Source organism: Littorina saxatilis, linkage group LG15 (genome assembly GCF_037325665.1).
Source record: "Littorina saxatilis isolate snail1 linkage group LG15, US_GU_Lsax_2.0, whole genome shotgun sequence".
In the NCBI taxonomy this organism is placed as follows: Eukaryota; Metazoa; Mollusca; class Gastropoda; order Littorinimorpha; family Littorinidae; genus Littorina; species Littorina saxatilis.
In genome coordinates, this window is record NC_090259.1 from 4,820,484 (window position 1) to 4,847,992 (window position 27,509).

General features: G+C 43.5%; 1 protein-coding gene and 1 long non-coding RNA gene across 9 annotated transcripts in view; one reads left to right on the forward strand and one right to left on the reverse strand.

Moving 5' to 3' along the window:
- Window positions 1–24,666, forward strand: part of LOC138948259 (uncharacterized) — a 486,513-nt gene extending 461,847 nt beyond the window's left edge. Inside the window, exons 1-7 of one of the 8 annotated variants that reach the window (XR_011449941.1) lie at window positions 12,244–12,842; window positions 13,289–13,464; window positions 14,148–14,322; window positions 16,418–16,532; window positions 19,119–19,227; window positions 20,652–20,763; window positions 22,690–24,666. Coding sequence is in view for 1 of the 8 variants with exons in the window: in XM_070319780.1 (XP_070175881.1) it covers window positions 15,029–16,036 (1,008 nt within the window). In the remaining 7 variants the exon portion in view is untranslated. Of the gene's footprint in view, window positions 1–12,238; window positions 12,952–13,288; window positions 13,465–13,970; window positions 14,114–14,147; window positions 14,323–14,897; window positions 16,064–16,417; window positions 16,533–19,118; window positions 19,228–20,651; window positions 20,764–22,689 lie in introns of those variants that run through there. The other 7 variants (XR_011449938.1, XR_011449943.1, XR_011449944.1 and 4 more) reach the window with 7 other exon arrangements.
- Window positions 22,463–23,425, reverse strand: LOC138948275 (uncharacterized). The gene is made up of 2 exons (XR_011449959.1): window positions 23,159–23,425; window positions 22,463–22,928 (listed from the first exon to the last, which is right to left on the reverse strand). It is a non-coding gene; the product is annotated as an uncharacterized lncRNA (long non-coding RNA).
- Window positions 24,667–27,509: the final 2,843 nt, after the last annotated feature.

Here is a 27,509-nt window from a genome sequence, read left to right on the forward strand (position 1 = left end):
TTCCTCGTTTTAAACTTAACATTGAAGTGAATTTATAACCCAAATAACAGTATTCATTTACTACTTCCAAATTATTTCCGTCGTAATGCCATTTCTCGTGTTTTGCCAAATAACCACCTTTTCTAAAAAAAAACACCACTTTCGTTTTTTCTGGATCCCCCACCAATTTCAGTTTTTCACAACATTTCTTCAGACAGTTTAGTTGGTGATGCAGACCAATCGGGGTAGAAGACATAAGTACAACATCGTCAGCAAACAATACAATAAACAATTCCAACAAACCAGGTCAAAGTTGAATGCCATGCCTGCCCGTCTTAGTTATGTGTGAGGCCAACTGATAAATGAACAGAGAGAACAAAGTAGGGCTTAACACACATCCTTGTCGGACCCCATTTGGACACTCAGAGAGAGAGAGAGAGAGAGAGAGAGAGAGAGAGAGAGAGAGAGAGAGAGAGAGAGAGAGAGAGGGGGAGGATTGGACAATTATGGTTTACCTTCACGCATATTCTCTCTCCCAGCTTCTTCCCTTCTTTCTCTTAAAGAATACATTCAGCAACTAATTACAGACTTGCATGACTATGTGCGTGTAGGCCATAATTTGGACATTCCTAGAGATGTGAGAAAGAATGTAACTGCCTCTGAGTTGTGTCGACTAAAACGCAGCGTCGTTATCCAGCAACGCGATCGGTCCCCTTGACATTGGTCCCTGACTAAAGACACTGTCAACTTGGATGTTGTCTTGTGCATAATGTTTCCGGTTTCATATTTCACCCCGCGCCTTTATTGCACCGTGCATTGTACCTTCGTCGCGCGCCAGCGTGGCATTATGTATATTCCTCATGGCAAGGGGCCGATTGCCCAAAGCAATACTTTGGTATTCGTTTTGCTTTTCTCTCTCTCTCTCTCTTTCTCTCTCTCTCTCTCTCTCTCTCTCTCTCTCTCTCTCTCTCTCTCTCTCTCTCTCTCTCTCTCTCTCTCTCTCCCCCTATCTCTCCTCGAGTCATCCTCCTCTATGATTTGGGGAGGTTACACGGGTTCCAGACCACCACCACCCCCCCCCCCCCCCCACGGCTGTCAAAATAAATATAATACAAAATTATGTCTGTGAATTTTTTTTTTTTTTTAAGAAATAATGAGTGACTGCTGACACCAGTTGATCATGTTTAAAATCAAGGATAAGCTACAATTTATTTATAAAATTGCTAAAATTCTTCTGCTTCAGGGGCGCTTCACAATACTGACCCAGGTTATGATTTACAATTTTTCTATATAATGCGCTTCATGTACGTAAAATTATATGTTCTACCATTAATTGTTTTTTTGTTTTTTTGTTCTTGTTGTCGTAAGTAGTTGTAGTAAAACAGATTAGTCCCCTTTAGGGCGAGGGACAGATGCAAAAAAGTATATTTATGCTTATTCTTGTTACCCTCGAAAAAAAATAGTTCTCATTGTCTTCCTCCTCTCTCCCACATCTCTTTTCAAGCCCACCCTATCCCCTCTCCCACATCTCTTTTCAAGCCCACCCTATCCCCTCTCCCGCATCTCTTTTCAAGCCCACCCTATCCCCTCTCCCACATCTCTTTTCAAGCCCACCCTATCCCCTCTCCCACATCTCTTTTCAAGCCCACCCTATCCCCTCTCCCGCATCTCTTTTCAAGCCCACCCTATCCCCTCTCCCACATCTCTTTTCAAGCCCACCCTATCCCCTCTCCCACATCTCTGTTCAAGCCCACCCTATCCCCTCTCCCACATCGCTTTTCAAGCCCACACTATTCCTTCTCCCACATCTCTGTTCAAGCCCAGCCTATCCCCTCTCCCACATCTCTGTTCAAGCCCAGCCTATCCCCTCTCCCACATCTCTTTTCATGCCCACCCTAACCCCTCTCCCACATCTCTTTTCAAGCCCACCCTATCCCCTCTCCCACATCTCTTTTCATGCCCACCCTATCCCCTCTCCCACATCTCTTTTCAAGCCCACCCTATCCCCTCTCCCACATCTCTTTTCAAGCCCACCCTATCCCCTCTCTCACATCTCTGTTCAAGCCCACCCTATCCCCTCTCCCACATCTCTGTTCAAGCCCACCCTATCCCCTCTCCCGCATCTCTTTTCAAGCCCACCCTATCCCCTCTCCCGCATCTCTTTTCAAGCCCACCCTATCCCCTCTCCCACATCTCTTTTCAAGCCCACCCTATCCCCTCTCACACATCTCTTTTCAAGCCCACCCTATCCCCTCTCCCACATCTCTTTTCAAGCCCACCCTATCCCCTCTCCCACATCTCTTTTCAAGCCCACCCTATCCCCTCTCCCACATCTCTGTTCAAGCCCACCCTATCCCCTCTCCCACATCGCTTTTCAAGCCCACACTATTCCTTCTCCCACATCTCTGTTCAAGCCCAGCCTATCCCCTCTCCCACATCTCTGTTCAAGCCCAGCCTATCCCCTCTCCCACATCTCTTTTCATGCCCACCCTAACCCCTCTCCCACATCTCTTTTCAAGCCCACCCTATCCCCTCTCCCACATCTCTTTTCATGCCCACCCTATCCCCTCTCCCACATCTCTTTTCAAGCCCACCCTATCCCCTCTCCCACATCTCTTTTCAAGCCCACCCTATCCCCTCTCTCACATCTCTGTTCAAGCCCACCCTATCCCCTCTCCCACATCTCTGTTCTAGCCCACCCTATCCCCTCTCCCACATCTCTGTTCAAGCCCACCCTATCCCCTCTCCCACATCTCTGTTCACACCCACCCTATCCCCTCTCCCGCATCTCTGTTCAAGCCCACCCTATCCCCTTTCCCACATCTCTGAAGCCTACCCTATCCCCTCTCCCACATCTCTGTTCAAGCCCACCCTATCCCCTCTCCCGCATCTCTTTTCAAGCCCACTCTATCCCCTCTCCCGCATCTCTGTTCAAGCCCACCCTATCCCATCTCCCGCATCTCTGTTTAAGCCCACCCTATCCCCTCTCCCACGTAAATAAAACATAGCAGCGTATCTGGCCTACTGAGGCGAGGTAAACGGAACTATCATGTAATAGGAGTGCAGGTAACGCAGGTTAGAAGTTGGAGCAGCGGAAGGGGAGGGGGTGGAGGATCGAGAGTTTGGGGGAGGGGAAATATGACTGGGGGGGAGGTGGCGGGGAAGGCTTGGGGGAATCCGTCTAAGGCGGGGGGAGGGGAGGGGGGGGGGGGGGGGTTGGGGGGGGATACATCCGGGATTGACAACTTCACCCTAACCTGACACAGTCGGAGGAGAAAACAACCACCTTGAACTGTTGACATGAAATGGTGAGAGATGTAGGTCTTTCTGATGTGTGGGTTGCACTGCTATGCTCGTCGGTTTCCTACTATAATTGATTTCTTGCGCAGGTACTTTCTCTGCAAGGTTGTTTTCCTTTCTCGTGTGATCTTGCCGCGAGGTGGCGCCAGTTACCTGCCGAAAGAAAGAGGGGGCATAACCTCACCAGAACCGCCCATTGCTGGTAGGATGCAGAAGCCGTCAACTGTTGCATCGGAGATAACTTTTTAACTTGAACAACGTCCAGCAGTGACAAACAATAAACGGGATGTTTTATTGAATACAATGGTCAACATTTTTGTTATAATTTTTATTTGTTTTTCGAGTCACGCGCCGCAAATGCTCTGACATATCGACAGCGGACGCTCCATAGACGCACCGAATCCCTGATATAACGAAACACAGGCAGACAGACAGACAGACAGACAGACAGACAGACAGACACAGGTGCATACATACACACACGCACAAAACGCACGCACAAAACTCGCGGAAAAAACTGACTCATTCGTTCTATAGTCTCATATCAGTTTGTCCGGCTGTCTGAGTGCATGCCTGAGTCCGTCCGTTTGTCTGCCTGTCCGTCTATCTGCCTCACTCATTATTTGTCCGTCTATCTGCCTCACTCATTATTTGTCCGTCTATCTGCCTCACTCATTATTTGTCCGTCTATCTGCCTCACTCATTATTTGTCCGTCTATCTGTCTCACTCATTATTTGTCCGTCTATCTGCCTCACTCATTATTTGTTCGTCTATCTGCCTCACTCATTATTTGTCCGTCTATCTGCCTCACTCATTATTTGTCCGTCTATCTGCCTCACTCATTATTTGTCCGTCTATCTGCCTCACTCATTATGTGTCCGTCTATCTGCCTCACTCATTATGTGTCCGTCTATCTGCCTCACTCATTATTTGTCCGTCTATCTGCCTCACTCATTATTTGTCCGTCCTCCGGCCCATAACAAGACTCGTGACACATGATACAATGAAACATGTTTAAAAGAAGCAGAACAAGCGAAATCATGTTCCTACATCTTGCAAATGTGCATTCGTCAAAGAATCAGTGCAAAATCGTAGAGCTTTATGAATATACGTTGCTAGTTGTCTTACTATTTTGTAATTTCTAGAAGATAGTAATTTGCATAATTATTATAAACATGGATGGGTTCCGATAATACTTTTGGGCTATTAATTCAAATCTGATCTCATTATATGCGGGACAAACAAGTAAAAAACAAGAGGCGAAGCCTTCAAGGCTCCCGTAAGAAATCGACAAACAGTAACACAAACTCAATCACTCCGTCACACATACACGCACACAGTAAGCATAGACACAGTGCAAGAGTGGGAGACGCTAGATCTAGATCTGTCTGTCTGTAGCCTACTTACGGGGACACGACTGCCACTAAGATCGACACTTCCCTTTCGACAGCGCTTCCTCGCGCAGACACTGAAAACACGCTGTGCAGATATGATCAACCTGTAGGAAATCTCCTTTGGTATCTTCTTTATCTATTTTTTTCTGGAGCCGCTACGAAACCTTGACCCCTGACCTGGTCTACATACCACACAACACAAACCAGTCACCTGTTTTTACCCCCCCAAAACCCACAACCACCCGTTTTCTTTGGATACACACTTTATCTACATACGTGCCGACGAAATGTTGATCATTGCTTCAATACTTTGAAGCTGTTCCTTGGATAATAACCCGGTAAAATTAGTATTTCGGTGTTCAGCCAGTCTTTCTTACAAACAGACACACACATACACACCCAGCTGAAAAAGTACCACACGATGTACTATAGTATACTATAGTAAACTATAGTAAATGTACCCTGTACTATAGTAAACTATAGTAAATGTACCATGTACTCTAGTACATATTGTAGTACATGGTACTTTGTACTATAGTACTGTGTAGTAAATGTACCCTGTACTATAGTACTTTGTGGTACAGTAGAGTACTTTGTACTTTGTACTATGGTACTTTTTAGTGAATGTACCATGTACTACAGTAGTACTATAGTACATAGTACTTTGTACTATGGTACTTTTTATTATGTACCCTGTACTACAGTAGTACTATAGTACCTTGTACTTTGTACTATGGTACTTTTTTGTGAATGTACCCTGTACTACAGTAGTACTATAGTACGAAGTACTTTGTACTATGGTACACTGTGGTACTTTGTACTATGGTACTTTGTACTATAGTACAACAGTACATAGTACTGCGGTACAGTATAGTAGTAATAGTATACATGCATTTTGTGTTTTTATTTTTATTGTTTTATTAATATAACTTATCAGCTAAGCATAACAATTTTGTTGTTGAAATTAAGTTGATTAAAAAACATTGTTTTTAAAATTGTGTTTGATATCACCAGTTGTGCATGTAAACGTGTTGTGTGTGTTTTTACAAGGTAGTCGTACATATAAGATTTATTATGTTTTGTGCGTGCGTGTGTGTGAATTAAGCCGTTTGTTGGAGATGACATGAGATATTTTCAAACTTGTTAACTGTGCATTTGCAAAATACACGTAGGAATACTTTGTGCTCACACACACACACACACACACACACACACACACACACACACACACACACACACACACACACACACACACACACACACACACAGTCACACTGACACACGCTCGCACGTGCACACACACAAACACGTGGGTACGCACATATTCACTTAGGAGAAAGGACTTTTGTAACGTCAGATGTACATAAACTGTATAGTTAGTTTTTTGTAAACAGTTAGCATCAAATGTGAAATTAATATTTCATTAACGTTACCTTGGAACGCTTCTCACAAAAAAGTTTTCAAAAGAGAATTTAACAATTGCTTTAAAAGTTAAAGCCGGGATAAGGATACGATAAGGATAAGATTTTATATAGTCCTGTGAGGTTGCCCTCATGGAAATTCGGGCTGCTTTCTCCATGGGGAAAGCGAGCTGCCATACAGTATACGGCGATACCCACACATTTTGTTTCCTGCATGCGTGTATTCATGTTTCCGAGCCCTGACACTTTCGCTGTGAACTTGGGTTCTTTATCGTGTGCATGCGGCCACCGAGGAGAGTCTGCACGATGTTGACTCTGGGAAATAAATCCCTCGCCGAACGTGGGGATCGAACCCACGCCGATTGCGACAACTGGTTTTGAAGACAGCGCTGCTACCGACTGAGCTATTTCCCGCCCGCCCGAAACGCTTAGTAAAATGGTCTGCAGGGAAATTTTGAAACAATACCTTTTTTATGTTAAATTTAACGTTTGCCAAAATAATTCTTCATGTAGGATCAAGTGCAAAGTTCTTGGTTTGACCTGAAGTTGACTGAAGTTTGCTGTGTGTACAATATTGTTTCATTTTAAATAATTTGAGAGAGAGAGAGAAAGAGAGAGAGAGAGAGAGAGAGACAGAGAGAGACAGAGAGAGACAGAGAGAGACAGAGAGACTGAGCGTTGTGGCATACAAGCATTACAAACAAGTGTTTTTTCACCCATGCAGAGAGGCACCCCTATTCTAATCACATCATATACACGGACATTCACACACACACACACACACACACACACACACACACACACACACACACACACACACACACACACACACACACACAGAATATGAGATTTAAAAAAAAAGGTTTAATCTGGCTCGCGGATTCTTGCGCTCACGCCCCAGATAGTTTTACCAAGATTCTTTATTGTAAAGTAAAGTGAAGTGAAGACGGTAAAAAACTGAAACATATATAAACAAAAGAAACCATAAGAAAAAGTACAAACTAATATGAAAAGAATCAAGACACAAAATCGCAACCTCTAAACCACCGCAGTCGCGACCGAAAAACCAACGCTTGGTGGCAAATGGCGTACACAAAAAATCGAATTATCCAATTACACAAATGGAGCACTGGGGCCTTCGTTCCGAGTCGTTTTCTTTTACCATAACTTAAAACCAACAAAATACTACATCGACCGAAGTCGGCACGCTTCTTACTTCTACTATAATTCCTACAACAACACTAACAACACTCTCAAATGAACAAAATCACAAACTCAAAAAACTAAACCAGATCTACAACAAGGAAAAAATGGCGGAATAGCTCGACAACCACGTGGAAGACTGCAAATCTTACTCTACCAAAAAATGTGTGTCAAGAGCGATCACACAAACGATTACAACCTCAAAAACAATGTAAATCATACTAGAGTCGGATCCTTTATTAAAAGAAATGAAAATTACTCACACTTCGTGGGCCACCAGACCTCTTTAAAGAGAGGAAGAGAGAAACCGTCCCGGCAAGGACAGATTCAGGGGAAACTACTAAGTAAAAATGTACAAAGCACAATGATCTCCCTTATACTTCTAGAAGTACATATTCTTTCAACTGGAATAAACGAAACGAAATTAAAAGAAGATTAAAAATACTGTCGGAGACAGAACACTCCCCGCCTGATATCTACTCGATATCACTATTAAGACAGGAAAGGAAATCAGTAGTAAAATAAAGGAAAAGGTCCTGCACTCAAAAATAGGTAGGCAAGCAAACAAAAAATGTGTAGCGACGGTAACTGTCTGTTCTCAGTCTGTGGTTCACAACCGAGTCAGTCATCGGTGTAGGCCTACTAGAGAGGAATCAGTTCTGTGATAGGCCTGACGTAGAGTTTGGCCTGATTGTCTTTGATCACTCGGATCTCAACCGACCGAACAAGATTGTCACGGTCAGTTGGGAAGGTGCGGACCACCAAACCGACCGGCCAACTGTTGCGAGGCACCGAAGGGTCCCTGAGAAGAACCAGACTGTTCTCCTTGAGGTTCTCTTCGCGTGCGCTGCATGAGGTGGACAGCTTGGTCGACTTCAGGAACGGAGGTGATCCCGTTGTCAACATAGAAGTCCCGCTCGACGAACTTCTTCACATCTGGTGCACTGTGGGCAATGCTCTTCCGGAGGCCGTAGGTAGCAACCGCTGGAGATGGACTGTTGCCAAAGACATGGACACACATCCTGTGTTCCACGAGGGGTGCGTCAAAGTTGTTGCCTCGGTACCAAAAGAAGCGTAGGAGATCTCTGTGTTCTTGGTCAACGAAAAACTGGTAGAACATCTGTTCTATGTCCCCAGCTATTGCCACTGCATCTCTGCGGAACCTCAGCAGAATGCCAAGGAGGCTGTTTGTCAAGTCTGGCCCAGACAGCAGCAGCGAGTTCAGAGAGACGCCTTCGAAGGTCGCTGACGAGTCGAATACACCGCGGATTTTGTCAGGTTTTTTGGGGTGGTACACTCCGAAAAGTGGAAGGTACCAGCAGTGTCCAGCTTTACCCTGGGGGACCTCTTCAGCGGAGCCACTCTTCAGGATCTTCTCCATAAACTGGAAGAAGTGTTCTCTTTTTACGGGGTTCTTCTTCAGTGATGCCTCCAAGGCCTTGGCACGACTGACAGCTTGGGACCGATTGCAGGTGGGGATTGGTTTTTCCGATCTCAGGGGAAGAGGAGCCGACCAACGCCCTTCTTCATTTTGCTTGAATTTCTCATCCATGAGAGCCAAAAATGCTTTGTCCTCCACGGACAGCCCAACCTTGTCATCTTCTGGCGTTCGCTGGAAAACTTCAGCTCCAACATCTTTGGCGACGTCGACCTTCAAGTTGAACGGGCAAGGTTCAAAAATGGTCCTTCTTCCATCAATGACGTTCGTCTTGGCAACTCTGATGGTCGATGGTCTGTGGACTTTGTTGAGGCACACATCCCCGATGATTACCCAGCCAAGAGGCAGTCGCTGTGCAAATGGCGATTTCGGTGGGCCAACAATTTGCTCCAGCACGTGGTGGGCTTCAGGGAGGTCCCGTCCAATCAGCAGTGCGATGGGAATTTGTTGGTCGAGAGGAGGGATTCTTTTCCTTATGCGTTTGAGATGGTCATGATGTTGGGCCACTTCAGAAGAAGGGATTTCTGATCGATCGTTTGGAATGGTGTCGCATTCAAGTACGTGGGGCAAGATCAAGGACCTTCCGTCAGTGGGCTGGACAGTGATGTTCCGGAGCTGACGACCACTCATGGCTTGTGTTCCGCCGCAGGACGTTAGCTGATATTCAATTTCACTGGGGAACGAGCCTAGCTGATCCATCAGCTCCGGCGTTGCCAGGGAGGCATTGCTTTGGTCATCCAAGATCGCGTAAACTTGGATCCCCTTGGTCTTTTCAGGGGGAAAAACTTTGACCTTCACTACTTTACCGCAGGATCTGCTCAGGTGACCCCCTTTGCACAAGGTGGTGCACTTTGCGGACACCTCCCCGCCATGCTCTCTGATGGGATTCAAGGATGCTGATGGTCTGTCCTGATGCATGGTGGTGTGGTGCCTTCCAGAGCAGACACTACACTTGACCGACATATTGCAGTCCTTTGCCCTGTGGCTGGTGGAAGAAAGGCATCTGTAGCACTCTCCTTTCTCTTTCAGGGTTACCTTTTTCTCACTAAGTGATTTTGCTGCGAAGCCTTTACACTCCAGCAAAGAGTGCCTTGCGGTTGTGTGGATTGGGCAAAGCTCGGGTTTTGCTTCAAGGTTGGTCTTTCTGGAGAGCACTGGCTTGGCCTTTTTGTCATTCTCCAAATTGAAGGCTGGGTCGTTCTGAATTGTGGCGCAAGTTTTAACGAAGTCCACAAAAAAACTCAAAGGGGGGGAATGGGACGCGGTGATCGCTTTTGTATGTCGCTGCACGCATGACCCACTTCTGTCTGAGGTGGTGAGGAAGCTTCCGTACCACCATGTTGACCCCTGTAGACGAGTCGTAAAGGGCAAACAGAGGGGCGAGGACAGGGTTCATCTTGGCTGACAAGATTTCTTCGAGGAGGTCGCTCAACTCGTAGAGGCTGCGCTGATCTTTAGAGATAGGTGGAAACTCCTCCAGCCTTGCCTTCAGGCATGCCTCAATGAGCTCAGGTGAGCCAAACCGCTCGTCCAGGCGCTTCCAGAGGAGTTGGAGTCCTCTCTGAGGATTCCCGATGTTGGCAGACCTAAGGCTCTGGGCATACCTCTTGGACTCTGGTCCAAGGTACTTGGCCAGGAGGTCCAGCTCCTCGGCAGGAGAGACATCCAAGTCGAGCATGATGGATGTAAAACAATCTTTCCAAACGTGGAATGACTCCGGGCGTTCATCGAACGGAGTCAATCGATGAGTCAAGAGATCCCGCTTCATCCAAAACAATGAGGCAGCGTCATGTGATGACTGGACTGGTAGGGACGTGTGGTTCTGCCTGGGTCCAACTGCAGATCCCTGTGTATTGAGGCGGGAAGAGGCTCTGGAAAGAGTGGGAGATGATGCGTTAGACAGCTGGCTGTAGGCATCGTCGTTCGACAATCTTGGCTCGTGCCATCGACGTTCGTGCGTGGTGGACGTGGAGTAGTCCTGGAGGGCGGGCTCCTTCTTGATCGTTCTTTGAACAGTGTGGAGGCTGGGCTCGTCCCTCACCCTGAGGGCGCTCAGCTCCGCCAGTTCCTTGGTAAGATAGGCTTTCCTTTTTGCCAGCTGGTACTGTTCCTCTGCAATCTGCAGCTCGAGTTCCACCTCTGCCAGTCGTTGGTTGGTGACGGAGAGGGTTCGGGCTCGAGCAGTCTTTTCTTGAGACATCATAGTGGCGAAGTTTTTTTACTATTCTGGCTCGCGGATTCTTGCGCTCACGCCCCAGATAGTTTTACCAAGATTCTTTATTGTAAAGTAAAGTGAAGTGAAGACGGTAAAAAACTGAAACATATATAAACAAAAGAAACCATAAGAAAAAGTACAAACTAATATGAAAAGAATCAAGACACAAAATCGCAACCTCTAAACCACCGCAGTCGCGACCGAAAAACCAACGCTTGGTGGCAAATGGCGTACACAAAAAATCGAATTATCCAATTACACAAATGGAGCACTGGGGCCTTCGTTCCGAGTCGTTTTCTTTTACCATAACTTAAAACCAACAAAATACTACATCGACCGAAGTCGGCACGCTTCTTACTTCTACTATAATTCCTACAACAACACTAACAACACTCTCAAATGAACAAAATCACAAACTCAAAAAACTAAACCAGATCTACAACAAGGAAAAAATGGCGGAATAGCTCGACAACCACGTGGAAGACTGCAAATCTTACTCTACCAAAAAATGTGTGTCAAGAGCGATCACACAAACGATTACAACCTCAAAAACAATGTAAATCATACTAGAGTCGGATCCTTTATTAAAAGAAATGAAAATTACTCACACTTCGTGGGCCACCAGACCTCTTTAAAGAGAGGAAGAGAGAAACCGTCCCGGCAAGGACAGATTCAGGGGAAACTACTAAGTAAAAATGTACAAAGCACAATGATCTCCCTTATACTTCTAGAAGTACATATTCTTTCAACTGGAATAAACGAAACGAAATTAAAAGAAGATTAAAAATACTGTCGGAGACAGAACAAGGTTATAGAATATGTACACATCGAATGCTTACCAGAGAGAGAGAGAGAGAGAGAGAGAGAGAGAGAGAGAGAGAGAGAGAGAGAGAGAGAGAGAGAGAGAGAGAGAGAGAGAGAGAGAGAGAGAGAGAGAGAGAGAGAGAGAGAGAGAGAGAGAGATCATAATTAACTTTATTACGTCAGGATAAAGGTTTTAGGCTTAGCCTCATCTTCCAACCTGTCCTTGCAGGCCCCTTGACCCCGCCAGGGAGAACATCCCCCTGGACCACCACTGGCAACCCCCCCCCCCCCCTCTCTCCTCTTTGCCTAGTCCGTGCCTTAGAACATATACAGAGAATAATTGTAAACGTAAGCAAACGACTGCACACCCACACACACACACACGCACGCACCGCGCACACGCACACGCACATGCCGCACTCACGCCCACACGCATGCACACACACAAACCGCTGACATTCGCTTACCGAAACACACACACACACACACACACACACACACACACACACACACACACACACATATACCCCCACATCCCCCCCACACACACATCCCCCATACACACACATACTGCGTAAACTCACACACCATCACACACACACACACACACACACACACACACACACACACACACACACACACACACACACACTTGTGTGCGTTGCATATCTATGCACATGCTAAAATGAACAGAGCAGTACCTAAAAGGAACTGTAACTCATAAAATTGAATAGCTAGTAAAAACATTTAAGTTTTGGTTGAGTATATATATACATAAAATATTGGACTAGCAAAGTCATCAAACACAAGACCAAACAAAAACAAAAACAAACTGAGCCGGCTACTTTCGATACGAAGAAAGGGTTAGCATGCGAGAGTTATGTCCCTTTAAAATCGAAGAGGAGACCACTCCGAAGTAAATCAAGGGACAGCACTAGTAACTGATTTTCAACGAACGAACTTCAACTCACAAGAAAGAGTTTGCACCAGGGAGATTGGAAAAAAGCGGGCTACAACATCACGAAAGGAACCCACCAAGAGCGTGTAACCATAATTCAGAGAGCAGAAGATGGATCTGGACTGAGAAGTAAGCCTTCAAGAGTTTTCCACGTAATCGTATCCAGATTCGCTCAGAGTCAGGAGTTATCGAGTGATTTGCAACTGTAACTGCCAAGTCATCGACTATCGAGTGAGGAGTACGTATAATTATTCTTTACAGCTCCCACAACTCTTTTTCACTATCACTGTCACTACCCGTATCCGACTATTTTTGAGATTTGCAAAGTTTATACCATTGTGAGAATCTGAATCTGATACAATTACAGTGACCATTGGGCCGTTTGGTTGGGTTTTTTCTCTTTGAGTTTGAGTTTGATGTTTTTACTTTGAGTTTTACTTGTTTGTTGATTCTATCTGGATCTGGCTGCCCCACATAGTGGTGTTCGTGGGGAGTACGTGACAGAAGCGGACTATTTCGTTAACTGTTTACTTGTAAATTCCCATTTTGAAAACATGTATACATGACTTTTTCAGATTAAAAATCTGTCGGCAATGTGGAAAAGAGGTTGAACTGGTAACAGGAACAGTGAGCTGGTTGATCAACTTGATGGCATGGCTGTACCAAATCATTCAATTGGAACGGAACCGACAAAAACACCAATGTTTCCATTCTTCTTTGTGCTGAAAGTTTACACTGACAGGGACAACAAGTAAGTGACATTTTAAACTCTTGTCTTAAAGCCATTATGTACTCGATGACTATACACGCTAATTGCTTTACCAACAGCTGGAGACATGCTAAATTAAGTTCCCTGCAAGATATTGTGGTCTAGGACCCCTTAAATGTTGAGATATTTGAATTTTTATTTTGATCTAGATCGTCCTATTTATAGATTTGCCAACAGAGGGAACGTTGACGCAAGGGAAATAACTCCGCGTCTTTGTTGACATCCTCACTTTTTCAGAGGCTAGAACAAGCTGTAATGCATGTATATGGTCCGCGCATGGCGACATATCGTCATTACATGGTCTTATGGTGCGTTTGACATCGATTATGGGCAAACTACACTTTGTAAACACGGGAGCGCGTACATATGCCTTTAAATTACCCGTACCACTTGTATAACACACACACACTGACACACACACACACACACACACACACACTGACACACACACACATATTTAAACATCAAGTTTTTCTGTTCACTTTCAGTGATGGACGGCCTATCTGGTGGCCTGTAATTATTCCAGTGTCTTGGGGGCACAAGAGGCAAAACTGTTTGATGTTACTTTTTGTGTTTTTATTTCTGCATGCTTTATTTGGATTACTAGAAAACCTCTTTTTATTCCTTTGTGCAAATCTATTTGACCTTTATTCTTTTACTTTTAGTGAAAAACAAAACTGCCTGAGTTGGTGGAGAAGCTTCTGGACTCCAGGTCAAAAAAACAGTCGGCAGGGTGATGACAGATGGCTGTACCAATGAGTCATTCAGATAGAAAAGGAAGCAGACACCAAGGATTCCATTCTCTGTGCTGAAATTGTGAAAAGTTGTACTCTTTAACCAGTAAGTAAATTATTAACAACAAATTATAAAATTTCATTTCAAATTTAAATTTGTAATTTGCAATACGGTACTAGCATAGCTGAATTTGGTATTTATGATCCACTTTTGTGTAATGTTTGCAACACACACACATACATTCAAATATAAACTGCGTCTGAATCAGTGATGGACATTTCTTGTTTGATTCACTGTCTTGGAGTTTGATCAAATTTTCAAACAAATTTTGCTTTTCTTGGGTGTGTGTTTGTTTTTGTTTAGCCCTTAATTGTGATGCACAGACAGACACACACACTTAAAGACACACTCACTTTTAGGACCTTGCTTTTTTCATATTTTCTGTGAATAACCTTTGTGAATCATCAATCAACGGCCTTTTTAAGACACCCAGGGGTCCTTTTTAAGGTGAAAATTTGTAAAATTGCAGTTTAGCTGTAAGAGTTCTCACGGTCAGAGGAGGGGGGGGGGGTAAGATCTAGGGCAGAGGGATGGGAACGGAAGAATTAGGAAATCTGACAGTTGACGGCTAGCAGGGGTAGCGGTGGGGAGGGGAGGGCAGGTAGAGTGCGGATGGTGGGTATGCGTGGGCGTGAGAAAGTAGTCACTGAGGAAGGGAGGGTGAAACTCTGGAACTGGAGGGAACTGAGGGTTAGTTGTAGGTCACTCAGTCGCCAGCCGCGCTACAGCAAAGCAGCAATTTCAATTCGGCATGGAGTTTTCGCTATCCGAGTGGATAGAGAAACACGAAATTGGAGAGGATGTGCAAGCTGCATTGAAAAAAGAAGGCTTGCTTGGCCAAAAGGCCCATAAGTGCCTTTGCTTGATTGAAAACCAGGACTTGAAAGACCTGCGGTTGTGCAAGGCAGACTTTCTGCTTTTGAAGGAAGCAGTGAAAGAGATACAAGAAGACAATGGTGGCGGGCCTTTGTGTGGACCAACAATCGGTGTCCCCCTGGGGGCTCCAGCTCAGAAACACAAGCAGAGCCGAATGACTTTGGATGATCTGCTACAGCCTGTCCAGGGTCAAGGCAAACAGCCCCGGTCGGACAGGGTCGACCTGGACCCAAGCGTGTACCTGACAGCCAGGAGAAAAGACTCAGGTGAGTCAGCCCTTAGGGTGGTGGATTTTATTTCATCAGCGGCAAGGGAGAGTGAAGAGATCGACCTGGGTGGAGGAATATCTCTGAAAATGGCAGGGCAAAAACAAAAGCTCGAAAGAGTGAGCCCAGCTATGTGGATGGCGGCCAACGGCCGAATAATGGCGGAACTCATCAAAAACGGAGAGTTGGACACCGAAGAGTCAGTGTTTGATTACATTGCTTACACGGTGAAGGTGTCGGAGCTGGCGTGCAGATACACGTGGGCTTCTGTACTCATGTACGACGACGAGTACAGGAGTCTGCAGGCGGCGACCGGCCATCGATGGGGGGCCGATACTCCTCACCTGTCAGTGGTGGCGTTGCGGGAGAAGCCCATAGGGACAGGACAACAGCGCCAGCAACCTGGTACCAACGTGGCGGCACCGAACAAGCGTCGGACTAACGCGAAGGGAATACCGTTCTGCCTACAGTGGAACAAAGGGAACTGCACCTACGGCGACAGGTGCAACTTTGACCATAGTTGTGCTACCTGTGGTAAGGCGGACCATCCGTCTAAAGATAACGCACTGGCAGGCAGCGGTAAAGCAGCGGCCGCGGCGACTACTAGCATCGCCTAGGACAACGCGCAGCAGGCTTCAGCAAGGGTAGGTCCCCCACTTTCCAGCTTAGTTAGAACTGAAAAAACTTCCTCTCTATTTTTCTCAGATATTTTGAGGTCTAACAAGGGGAGTTCCACTGTATGAGCAAGCCTTAGTTCTATGTTTAAGTATAACAATGGGTGAAGTGCATCTGACTTTATATTTGTCATATCATTTTAAAAGCCCCTAAAAAGTTTTGTTGATCATCATTCTAAAAATACAGTCATGAAATTTCTGGCTGGATACTCAGTCCTCTCTTGTGTTACAGATGCTGTGAAGCGACAGGAGGTGCTCCTTCAGCAGATAAGGACAACAACAAAGAGTTTTGTATCACTTTATGGAACTTGTTATATCTTTCAGGGTCCTAAATGGAGGGTTTCACTGGAGCAGTGACTGTTGCACAACAAGTGCAGGGTGTGTTTGGACCTCCTGGATCAACATGTGTGCAGAACTGCTAAGGGCTTGAACTTCATGGGTGTGTGTAGGAAATTTCATATTAGATTTTGATATTAACATATTCCTGTGGTGCTATATAATTTAAATTATATGAGTAAATGAATATGTCTGTATGAATGTACGTATTTGCTGTGTCATTGTGGCATAGATATATAGACCTTTATTATCATTCTAGTGCCCTTTATGGCTATGTGACCAATCAGGACTGATTCTAGGTGACCTGTTAAATGTTATAACGTTCAAGGCGGGACCCTTTTTGTATAACGCATTAAAAATTACCACGACAAAATAAAAATTAATATAAAAAACATCAGGGTGAATTGTTCTACTGAATGTCACTTTTTGACATTTTTCTCATGCAATTTACTGTGTAAAATGTGCTAAAAAGCAAATTCTGTCGGTGGGAGGGAAGAATGGCAAGTAAGTTTAATACTGAGTAAAGGGAAGCAACTCTTTTTGGTGCTGTCAGTAGCAGACTACACCTATGTGCTTTTGGCAACATGGCAAACAAACCTGCCATCAATCAAGAAGATCTATAAAAAAAACACCTATATGCATCAAAATTGATGTCTCCCAACACCCCCACTGGCCTTTTGAACAAGGTTCAGTTAGATGTCCGGTTTTATTTTTTTAGACGGGGCCTGGAAAACTTTGAAAAAATGACCAAAAACACCTTCGAAGTGAAGATGGATCAAACAACAGGGAAACAATACGTAATCAAACGGTTTGATGAACTTACCAAGAATCACAGAGCTGGAGACGAAGAACTTGTGACTGGAGTCATGCCAGAGACTGGGGACAGCAGCTGTCCAGTCAGTGTACAGCTACAAGTACCTGTCTCTGCTAAATCCAAAGTGTGAGCATCTTTGGCAATTCTCTGTCAACACGTTCCATGGAGATGACGAAACATGGTATGACAACAGACCCATGGGCGTCCACACTATGAAGAAGTGCAGATATAGATCTACACAAACCACATCGTGCGAGCGACGGGTGCAACACTACGGCGCAGACAAGAACTTCAGTCCAATTCAATTGACATTATCAGTGTCACCGGTCACAAAACTGTTAGATCTAACTCCCTGCAACCGTACCAAAAAGCATCCACCGCCAAAAAACTAGAGATGGCAGCTGCTATGTCGTCCAAGCTCACAGAGAATAGGCAGTTGGCACTGCTCCCAAGTCATACTTCGCGGGGATAACCAGCCAAAACTTCGACGGGAAGCAGAATCGAACGGGGTCGTCTCGTTGCATCGGCGACTGTCACAAGCCAGCAGACGATCCGACAGGACGTGGAACTCAGCAACGACGAGGTAGCAGCTCTTTTCGATCCGGAATACGAACCTGCCATGCCTCCAACGAGACCAAATCCGCCAATGTTCCATCACTGTGACCTCTCGCATGCAACGATCAACATTCAATTCCACCGACATTTAACCGCATTCAACTGCGCATGCGCAACACAAATGTGCAACATTTGAGATGGCTCTTCCCAGAACTGTCCGTTCCAATTTCGGACTTTCAGTTTGTTAGCATTTTCGAGTCTGTGTTCTGGTTTTTTGTTGTTGTTGAGTGTTTTTATGATACTATGCACAGAAAAGAAGGGACACGTTGTGAATTAAACTTTTTGGGAAAGATTACTTGAAAGCTGAAAGTGTGCTGGATGTTTGTTTTGTTTGCTCTGTTTACCTTGTAACCAACCAAGCCAAAATGGCGACACTTTACTTGCAGGGTCGCTTCGGGTATTATGTTTGTTACCACGCACGGATAATAAAACCGTTATTACTAATATGCTGACTGTTAGCAAATGATAACAAGACATGTCTCGAAAACGCTATCAAAATTCGCCTAAAGGCTCATTTTGATATCTTTTTTCTCGACATGTCTTGTTATCATTTGCTAACAGTCAGCATATTAGAAATAACTCATAATAGCAATAACAAGACATACATGCTGTGAATATATGCTTTTATGCTCTCCTTGTACAAATCTGAATTAACTGAAATTTTTCTTAATGGCCAAGCACAGCCAGCTCTTTTCGACCTTTACATAGGGCCACAGTCAGAGATTGTAGAGTACACAGAGACCATTCATACTTCTTTGCGCTAAGGTAGGACTGCAGGTTATGTTTTTATCACGGCTTTGTCAACATACTGTCATTTCTGTCCGGCTGACAGTGCTGCAAACATTCATTGGATTGAAAATGTGTTTGTTATTGTTTGTGAACATCCTTTTTTAAAAGACCTGGAAAAAAGCCCCAGAACAGATTATATAATACATAATAATATGTAATTGAATTTAAATTTTCTTTTCAAATCAGTGTCTTTTTACAAACTAGCCTTTGTTATTTTTGTGAGTTTAAGTCAGATATCAACACATACTGAATGCATAGTTCAGTCTTAGAGTGGGAGAATGTTTGAGGCTTATATTGCTTTTGACAACAACAAAAGTTCCCGGTTGAATCGAGAAGCTCCCCCAAAATAATTTTATTACACATGCCTAAAGCCAGCATAGTGCAAGCAGATTTATTTGTGTATGTGCTTGTATGTACAAAGACAGATAATTTGTACAAGTGTTGGCTCTTCATTTTTAATTATTTTTTCAGGATCCTTGGGGGGTTCCACTGTATCTGTGACTTTTGGACAACATATCAAGTTCTGGTGGTTTTTTGACCTAATGGATCAACATATGTGCAGACCTGCTGAGTGCTTGAGGTAAATTGGTGCATTTAGATATATATTGTTTTGCCTACCTGAGAGATACCACCCATGTGTGTCCCGCAGTGGGGCACTGCGGTTATGAAATTAAAGGCCCCTCCTGTTTTTGGAACCGCAGGAGCTTTCTAGTTTGCTGTTAGGTAGATTTTTGGTTCCTCTTTCCTGTCATGCTCTCTTTTTCTTCATGAATTCTTTTCTTTTTTCTGCCTTCTTGCTCATTCACCTGTATTTTTTCCAAAAATCTCTTCTCTTGCCGCTTGTCTCGCGATTCATGTATAGTTTAATCTGTTAGTGTTCTGATGTAAGTCCAGCAGTAGATAGGTTAAGCCTATTTTAACATACTGGAAACTGGTAATCTTCCAGTAGGTATTAATTTAGTTTTACTAAAGCCTGCTGGGACACAAGTAATGGGTTAGTGCATTTGTAAACAGGAATCGCTTGACAAGTGGCCCCCTTCATCCCCCCCTTCTTCGTCCTGATATGGCTCTGCGTAGTCGGCTGGACGTTAAGCAACAAATAAACAAACAAACAAACCACCCATGTGTCATGATGTGATAAATGAACCATCTCTTCACAGGCGTGTCTATCATGTAAATGAGGTTGGTTCAAACAACATGTCTGTCAGGGATGTCATTTTCCATTGCTTATGCAAAATCTCCGAGACAAACTTCATTCTCAAAACACTCGCGAGAAAATGGCAAGCCCAAACGTGTTACGAGAATGACTTTGCATCTGTGACTTTGTAATCATGAGCAGTGGAATATATAAGGTCCCTGCCAGACCAGCTTGCCATGACCTCAATGATATGCCCATATGTGCGTGTATGGTTTAGTTACTACATGGGTTATCTCTCCGGTACGTAGGAATTGAAAACAGAATACTTCATGGCTTGCTGTGTGGCACCAGATTTACACTTACTGCTTTTCAAATATTGAAATATTCACGACGGGCGCATTGTACACGCAAGCACAAGACCAAGTGCGCACGGAAAAGATCCTGTAAACCATGTGGGAGTTCGGTGGGTTATAGAAACACAAAAATACCCAGCATGCCTCCCCCGAAATTGGCGTATGCTGCCTGAATGGCGGCCATACACGTAAAAATCCATATGAGTGAACATGGGAGTCTTAAGCCCATGAACGAAGAAACAGAAGGAGAAAAAATATTCACTTTTACTTGTGTAAACCCAGTAACACACAGTAGACTATGTAGTGTTCTCTATTTGTATCATTGAAACGCTTCTGTCCCGTCAATCACACTTTAAATTGCCTTATATTTTGGATGACATATGCCACCCTTTTGGTATTCCACTGATAATAGTTTAATGTTTTAGCTAAATACTTTCAGCTAATCGCTATGGAGTATGCAAACACTGGAATTATATGCGATGAAACACTCAAGCTGCTTTCTCTTGCTTACAGCTGAGAGCAGCACTGTAGCTCAGTGACTGTCAGGTGGAGGATCCAATTCTGCCTGTTTCCGACATAATGGATCAACATGAGTGCAGACCTGCTCAGCGCCTTATCTTCTTGGGTGTGTATAGATGTATATACATTAAAGGCACAGTAAGCCATCACAGAGCTCCCCGAGCGTCTACATACAGTACAAGCATACTTCCATTTGAACGCTCACGGAACGGGAACATCCTGGCTGCTTTGTGTCGAGCGTGAAAAATTTTCAAAGAATTTATTTTCGTGGACTTGGTCCTCTACAACAATGGCGCCTCGTTTTGGTGCTGGACGGCTGTTATGAATATTCAATACCGGAAATCACGCCCGGACAGTAAGCCTCCCGTAAACCATCACAGATACTGTCAGGCTTTTACACACAGTACAAACACCCTTCCATTTGAACGCTCACCAAACGGGAATATCCTAGGTGCCCTACGTAAAGAGCGAGCAATTTTTAAAGAATTAATTTTGCCGATTGAACTCAGGTCAGGGGCCCAAGGACTGTTATGCCGGGGTGGAAGTAGAGATAAGCGCCTACTTCCCAAGAAATGCTCCAAATGGCTTCGTGTCTCCAAACACCTCTGACAGTCAAATCCAGCTCCTGGCCTTCACGTGGCGGGCCCTGTCTTCGACTAACAGGAGAAGGGATGCAGGCGGGTCACTGGCGCCTTAAAACCAGCTGCTTCGGGCAGATGGGGCTCGTTAACCTTGGATGGTCGCTCATCTAGGAGAAGGACAACTCCGATTTCAAAACCCGCACTGCCTTGTGTGCGCCTTGGGAAAGGCAAAGGCTACACGAAGGAAAACTTCGACGTCAAACCCGGGTAGAGTGGACTCGACAGCCCAGCAAGGCAGCTACTCTTGGGGAGGAGGCAACCCTGAGTAAGAACCTCAACCACCGAAGACGGAAGACAGCAGCCAACTTGGCGTGGGGAGAAAATCGGCTGTCTACGCTCCCACGATAATATATATTTAGATTAACATCGAACGCAGAAGAAGAAGAAGAACTCAGGTCAAAAATGAGTTACTTCCCTTCGGGTCTCATTCTATCGATGTAAACTGGCGATAGCCGTGGATCGATGATTATCAGAATGTTTTTGGACCGTGATGCGTTTTTGCGCTAGACCTAACTTTTAAAATCTAAATAATAAATTGACAGCTTGTCACACAAACATTCTTTAATCATAAAAGAATTCTTTTTCATTAATACAAGATCAGTACAATTCGAAGTTGTGAAAGTTTGAAAAAAGAAAAGCCCGGAAGCAGGGTCACGCAAGGGTCGTAGCAGACGGCGGTTTATGCATATATCACCGTTCCTCTCAACAGTCAAAAACCATTGCTAGAGTTTTGGTGAACCACAGCCGTTTGTTTCGTGCATAAAAACGTGCTATTGTAGATAAGCTCACATGGAGTCGCATTCAAATGACTAACTGACGACTACATTGTGAAAAAAGGGAAACTGGATCACACTGGTTCACGATGGCTCAGGGGTAAGATAAACCACGCAAAAATAAATTATTTGAAAATTGTTCGCTCTTTATGGAGGGCACCTAGGATGTTCTCAATCGGTGAGTGTTTAAATGAAAGGGTGTTTGTACTGTAGTCTGTGTGTAAAAGCCTGACCGTATCTGTGATGGTTTACGGGAGGCTTACTGTGCCTTCAATTGTATTCATAAATTCACACACACACACACACACACACACACACACACACACACACACACATACTGACAAAGACATTCATGCCTGCACACACGCAAGGACAAACATACACGCACCAGCACGTTTCAAACCCCCACCACCACCACCGTCTCAGTCGGTGCAGCTGTTTCGGAGCCTTTAGTCATCATAATACACACACAGACGGACACAACTTTTAAAAGTTAGATATATATGCACTAAAAGCCACGGCACTTTAAGTTAGGTTTCATTATCATTCTCTTAAAGTTTGGCCCTCTTTGCTTCAGTCTGCATGCTTTCTCATAGTCATACTGCTGTGTCATTGCAGGTTTCATTCCATGCTCTGGTGTGGGTGTCATAAGCAAGAGAGCCTCCTGTTCACTTCCAGCAGATGACTGCATGGTGAAGGACCTTGATACCACTTACAGACGTCAAAGCACCTAGCTAGATGCCATTGGAGAACAACCAAAACTATTCAGCGGGTGCCATCGGCGAACATAAATACAAGTTACAGAACAGGAAAGCAGATATCACTGGCAAAGGGAACCGGACAGCAGCTACAATAAACTTTAATCGTTAATACCCTCCCGCCTACCCCGCTCTAATTTACCCTAAAAATGAATGTTTCGCTTCGTTTCGAGTGAAGTATTCCAATATGGCGGCGGCGGTCTCGCGTGCTCAGTCACGTGACGGTATGGCCTTGACCTGTGACCCAGTTTACGGGGTCTAGGCTGTTCTTTTTTAGGGTTACTTCCCCTTAAGGGGTGAAGCGTAGTTCAGCGTCCCGGCACTTAAACCAGATGCCTGTAGCAAATAATCTGGACACCAATCACAAATCAAACAGATGTGGAGGACAGAGAACATTTCATGTGATTATTGCCACATATATAACCCTGTTTTGAAAAAAAGGGACATAACGCCACACTATATACTTTCTGGTTGCATGCTGAAAACTCTCCATTGGACATTTAGTGAGTTTTGACTCACCAGGTCAGGAGAATGTCACTGATGGGGAGCATAATTAGGCTGACTTACAATGGGTAGACAGAATTGAACATTGTTGTTTTCTTGCATTGTTTTCGGGATAGACTTTACAAAGTTAACATACTGCTATGGTTTGATCAATTTCAAACATGACCACATTTGGCATTTTTTCAAAACCACATTTTTGACAAATATCAAGGATGTGTTGCGAAAGCATGTGTTCTTATTTTTCTGAAATGTTTTGAAAGCTAGATTTTTGATACTTTACAGGCTATTGAAGTTGGATGACCTGTAGATGTGACCCATGTAAAATTGACCCTCATAAACTTTTAAGTTCACAGAAAATAATAATAATAACAGAGAAATGGTATTATTTTGAATGTGTTTGAAGCAAGATCGTTGTAACTCAATAACCCCCCGCGGGTTAGGGGGAAGAATCTACCCGATGCTCCCCAGCATGCCGTAAGAGGCGACTAACGGATTCTGTTTCTCCTTTTACCCTTGTTAAGTGTTTCTTGTATAGAATATAGTCAATTTTTGTAAAGATTTTAGTCAAGCAGTATGTAATAAATGTTAAGTCCTTTGTACTGGAAACTTGCATTCTCCCAGTAAGGTCATATATGGTACTACGTTGCAAGCCCCGGCCTGAAGCAAATTTTTGATTAGTGCTTTTGTGAACAAGAAACAATTGACAAGTGGCTCTATTCCATCTCCCCCCTTTCCCCATCGCGATATAACATTGAATGGTTGAAAACGACGTTAAACACCAAATAAAGAAAGAAAGTAACTCAATAACTTTATCTGTGTAAGGTCACACACATACAGGGTTAGATGACATCAAGTCAGCTTGATAGTTTGCATTATTCAAGTTCAGATTGGGGTAGAGTTCCGGTCAATAATAGGGACAATCATTGTCTCCTTTGATTGTTCACAGAGTTTTCATGTACTGATGTAGGCATGGTCACTTTCAAAGCTAATCATAGAAATTTAACTTGGCTGTAGGGGAGATAATTTTGATAAAATATGTGTTGTGCTAAAGATGAATTCCCACAAAGAAGAGTGCTATAATAAATCTGTTTTGTGCATTTTATTGTTACTTGTTCTGGTTAACAGGGTTATAAAAAATTGCATTAAAACTGTTTCTGCATTGGGACATTTACCAAAAATCAACAGCTTGGTTACTCACTGTGCAAGATGGACACCTTATTTAAAATTATTATTTAATTGTGTCTTTTACATGTAAGTGGATATTTTAAAATGTTCTTACATAAGTTTGACTATTAATGCTCTGCCAAAAAATGAAAATAAAATTTAAAACATGTGATGAACCTTTACTTTCCTACCAAATGTGACAGATTGACTGCAGCGAATGGCCTGATCGTGCACACACACATTCAATTCACACAAAACAATTGATTCAGCAAAAATTGGGGCCACATTTACATCCAGTGCAATTTTTAAGGCTATGGTAATTTTTCAAGAAAGTACTGCAGTATACTATAGTAAACTGTAGTAAAAGTACTATAGTACAAAATCTACAGCAACAAAAGTACCACACTGTACTATAGTAAACTATAGTAAAAGTACTATAGTACAAATGTACCACGCCAAAAGTACCACGCTGTACTATAGTAAACTATAGTACAAGTACTATAGTACAAATGTACTACTACGGAAATACCACGCTGTACTACACTTTACTCTAGTAAACTAGAGTACGTGTACTCTAGTAAACTATAGTTTACTATAGTATACTATAGTATACTATAGTACATTTTGGCAAAAAAGTGCTCAAAATACTATAGTACATTTAACTGTACTATAGTTTACTATAGTATACTATAGTACATTTACCACAATGTACTATAGTACACACTAATGTATTGTACTATAGTACTTTTGTACTATAGTTTACTATAGTACTAGTACTATAGTAAACTATGGTACACCATAGTACAATTCAATGTACCATAGTACTTGTACTATAGTAAACTATAGTATACCATAGTACAATTCAATGTACCATAGTACTTGTACTATAGTAAACTATAGTATACCATAGTACTTTTACTATAGTATACTATAGTACATAGTGTGGTACTTTTTTACTTGGGCACCCACACACGCGCATGCATGCACGCACACACACACAGGCTCACACGCACGCACACACACACACACACACACACACACACACACACACAGTGACTCACACAGATCTCATACATACAAAACTCATACGCACATAGACAGACGGACACACACACCTTTACAAACAAACACACATACACACACAAACATACACACAAACTCATGCACACACACACACACACACACACACACACACACACACACACACACATACACACACACACTCTCTCTCTCTCAGTCTCTCTTTCTTACACACACACACACACACACACACACACACACACACACGCACGCACACATACACAAACAGTAACAATAACACATGTGCACAAAATGAACACACACATACACACACACCGCGCGAGAGAGAAAGACTACAGGGAGGCATGACGTCATGATGCATTAATTGACGTCAAACACTTTTGACCGTGACGTAATCTTCTTATGCGAGCTTTATCCATAGTCTTGGATAACCACACACACATAGACTCGGAAATGTGTAGAGGTTACATGCCGAGTCTCAGTGATTATCAAAAATAATGGTCGAAGTTAGCGGATCATGAAAAATGCGAGCTTCAGCGAGCTTTTTCATGACCGCGAACTGAGACCATTATTTTTGATAATCACTGAGACGAGGTATGTAACCTCTTTATCCCTCCTTTCTTCAGTTATTCAAAGAAAAGAGGAGTTTTGTGCGAAAGTTTGATCGAATCATATTCACCCAACCAGTCTACCTGCGCAGGCGATCGATTAATGCGCGGTTGTATAGTTCCGTGCAAATCATTCAATTTTGTTAACACTTCTTGTCAGTTTCCATGTTTTGAACTAAAATCAAGTACACAGTTATGTTGTCATTCTGCTGTGGCGGTAAAGGCAGATAGTGTGTGTTCTGTTCATGTTTTGGTATCGCTCAGGAAATGTTCTTTCTTCGAATGTGACTAGCAGACGAAGTTTTACACCCGTGTTCCAACGTTAAAAACTGTATGAAGTTTAGCTTTCTGGGGCAAAATAGTGTATGAAACCGCTGCATGTTCTTTACGTTGATTAAATGTTTGCAATTGATTGCGTGTGATCTGTTTATAAAATGAAATATTGTTGAAAACTGACCGTCGGATTGCAGTCTTGTCGGTGCAGCCGAAATCTGGAAGGGGAACTACTCGTGTCGCTAGACAAAGTATGAGAGTTACTTTTCCTTGGAATCTTGCTAGCGATAAACGATTGTGCACGGCAGATCTGAATTCAGAAAACAACCAAACTCATGGATTTTACATGGAGATTCATGTGTTCAAGTCTGTAGTTGCTGGTTTAAATACGGTATGGTTGTATTGTTTGCTCCAGAAATGCATATTTTGTACATTAGAGTGTTCTGAACTTTTGAGTCGCAAAAAGTAGATCCACAATGTGTACAGTCTCTACCCATGAGCTATCGAGGATTCAGGCCCGTTGTTGGGTAAGTGATTTTGGTTGTTGGGTAAGTTACCGAAAAATAACTAGCCCTACAAGTTTACAGAGAGAAAGAAGCAGAGGGGGGGATAATAAAGTTTCTACCACAGACATACATACATACATACATACGCACGCACGCACAGACAGACAAAAGTTAGCATCGCAAAGGCTACACTTACGTGAGCCAATGAACTTCCGTTTTAAGTGTATCATATGAACAGAAAGGGCACAGTCGGTCTACGTTATTCACATTGGGTTTATAGTGTAAAATAATGGTTATTTAACGGTGACATGCCAAATCTGAAGCGTGCAAAATATTCTCCTCAAATGAACATTTCTTATTTGATACAAATAACTACTCATACACAAGGACTGCTTACCTGACGAATACACATTATAAAACACATGGGATTCCAGGGAACTATGCCAGTCCTGTCTAAAGCAATGGACAAGTCTTTGGCAAATTTCTCTTACAGAACAACTAAATTATTACCAACACCTTGTGCTTCCCACACTTCACCAAAACCGTCCTTGTACAAAACATTACGAACTGTACAAGCCCATGTC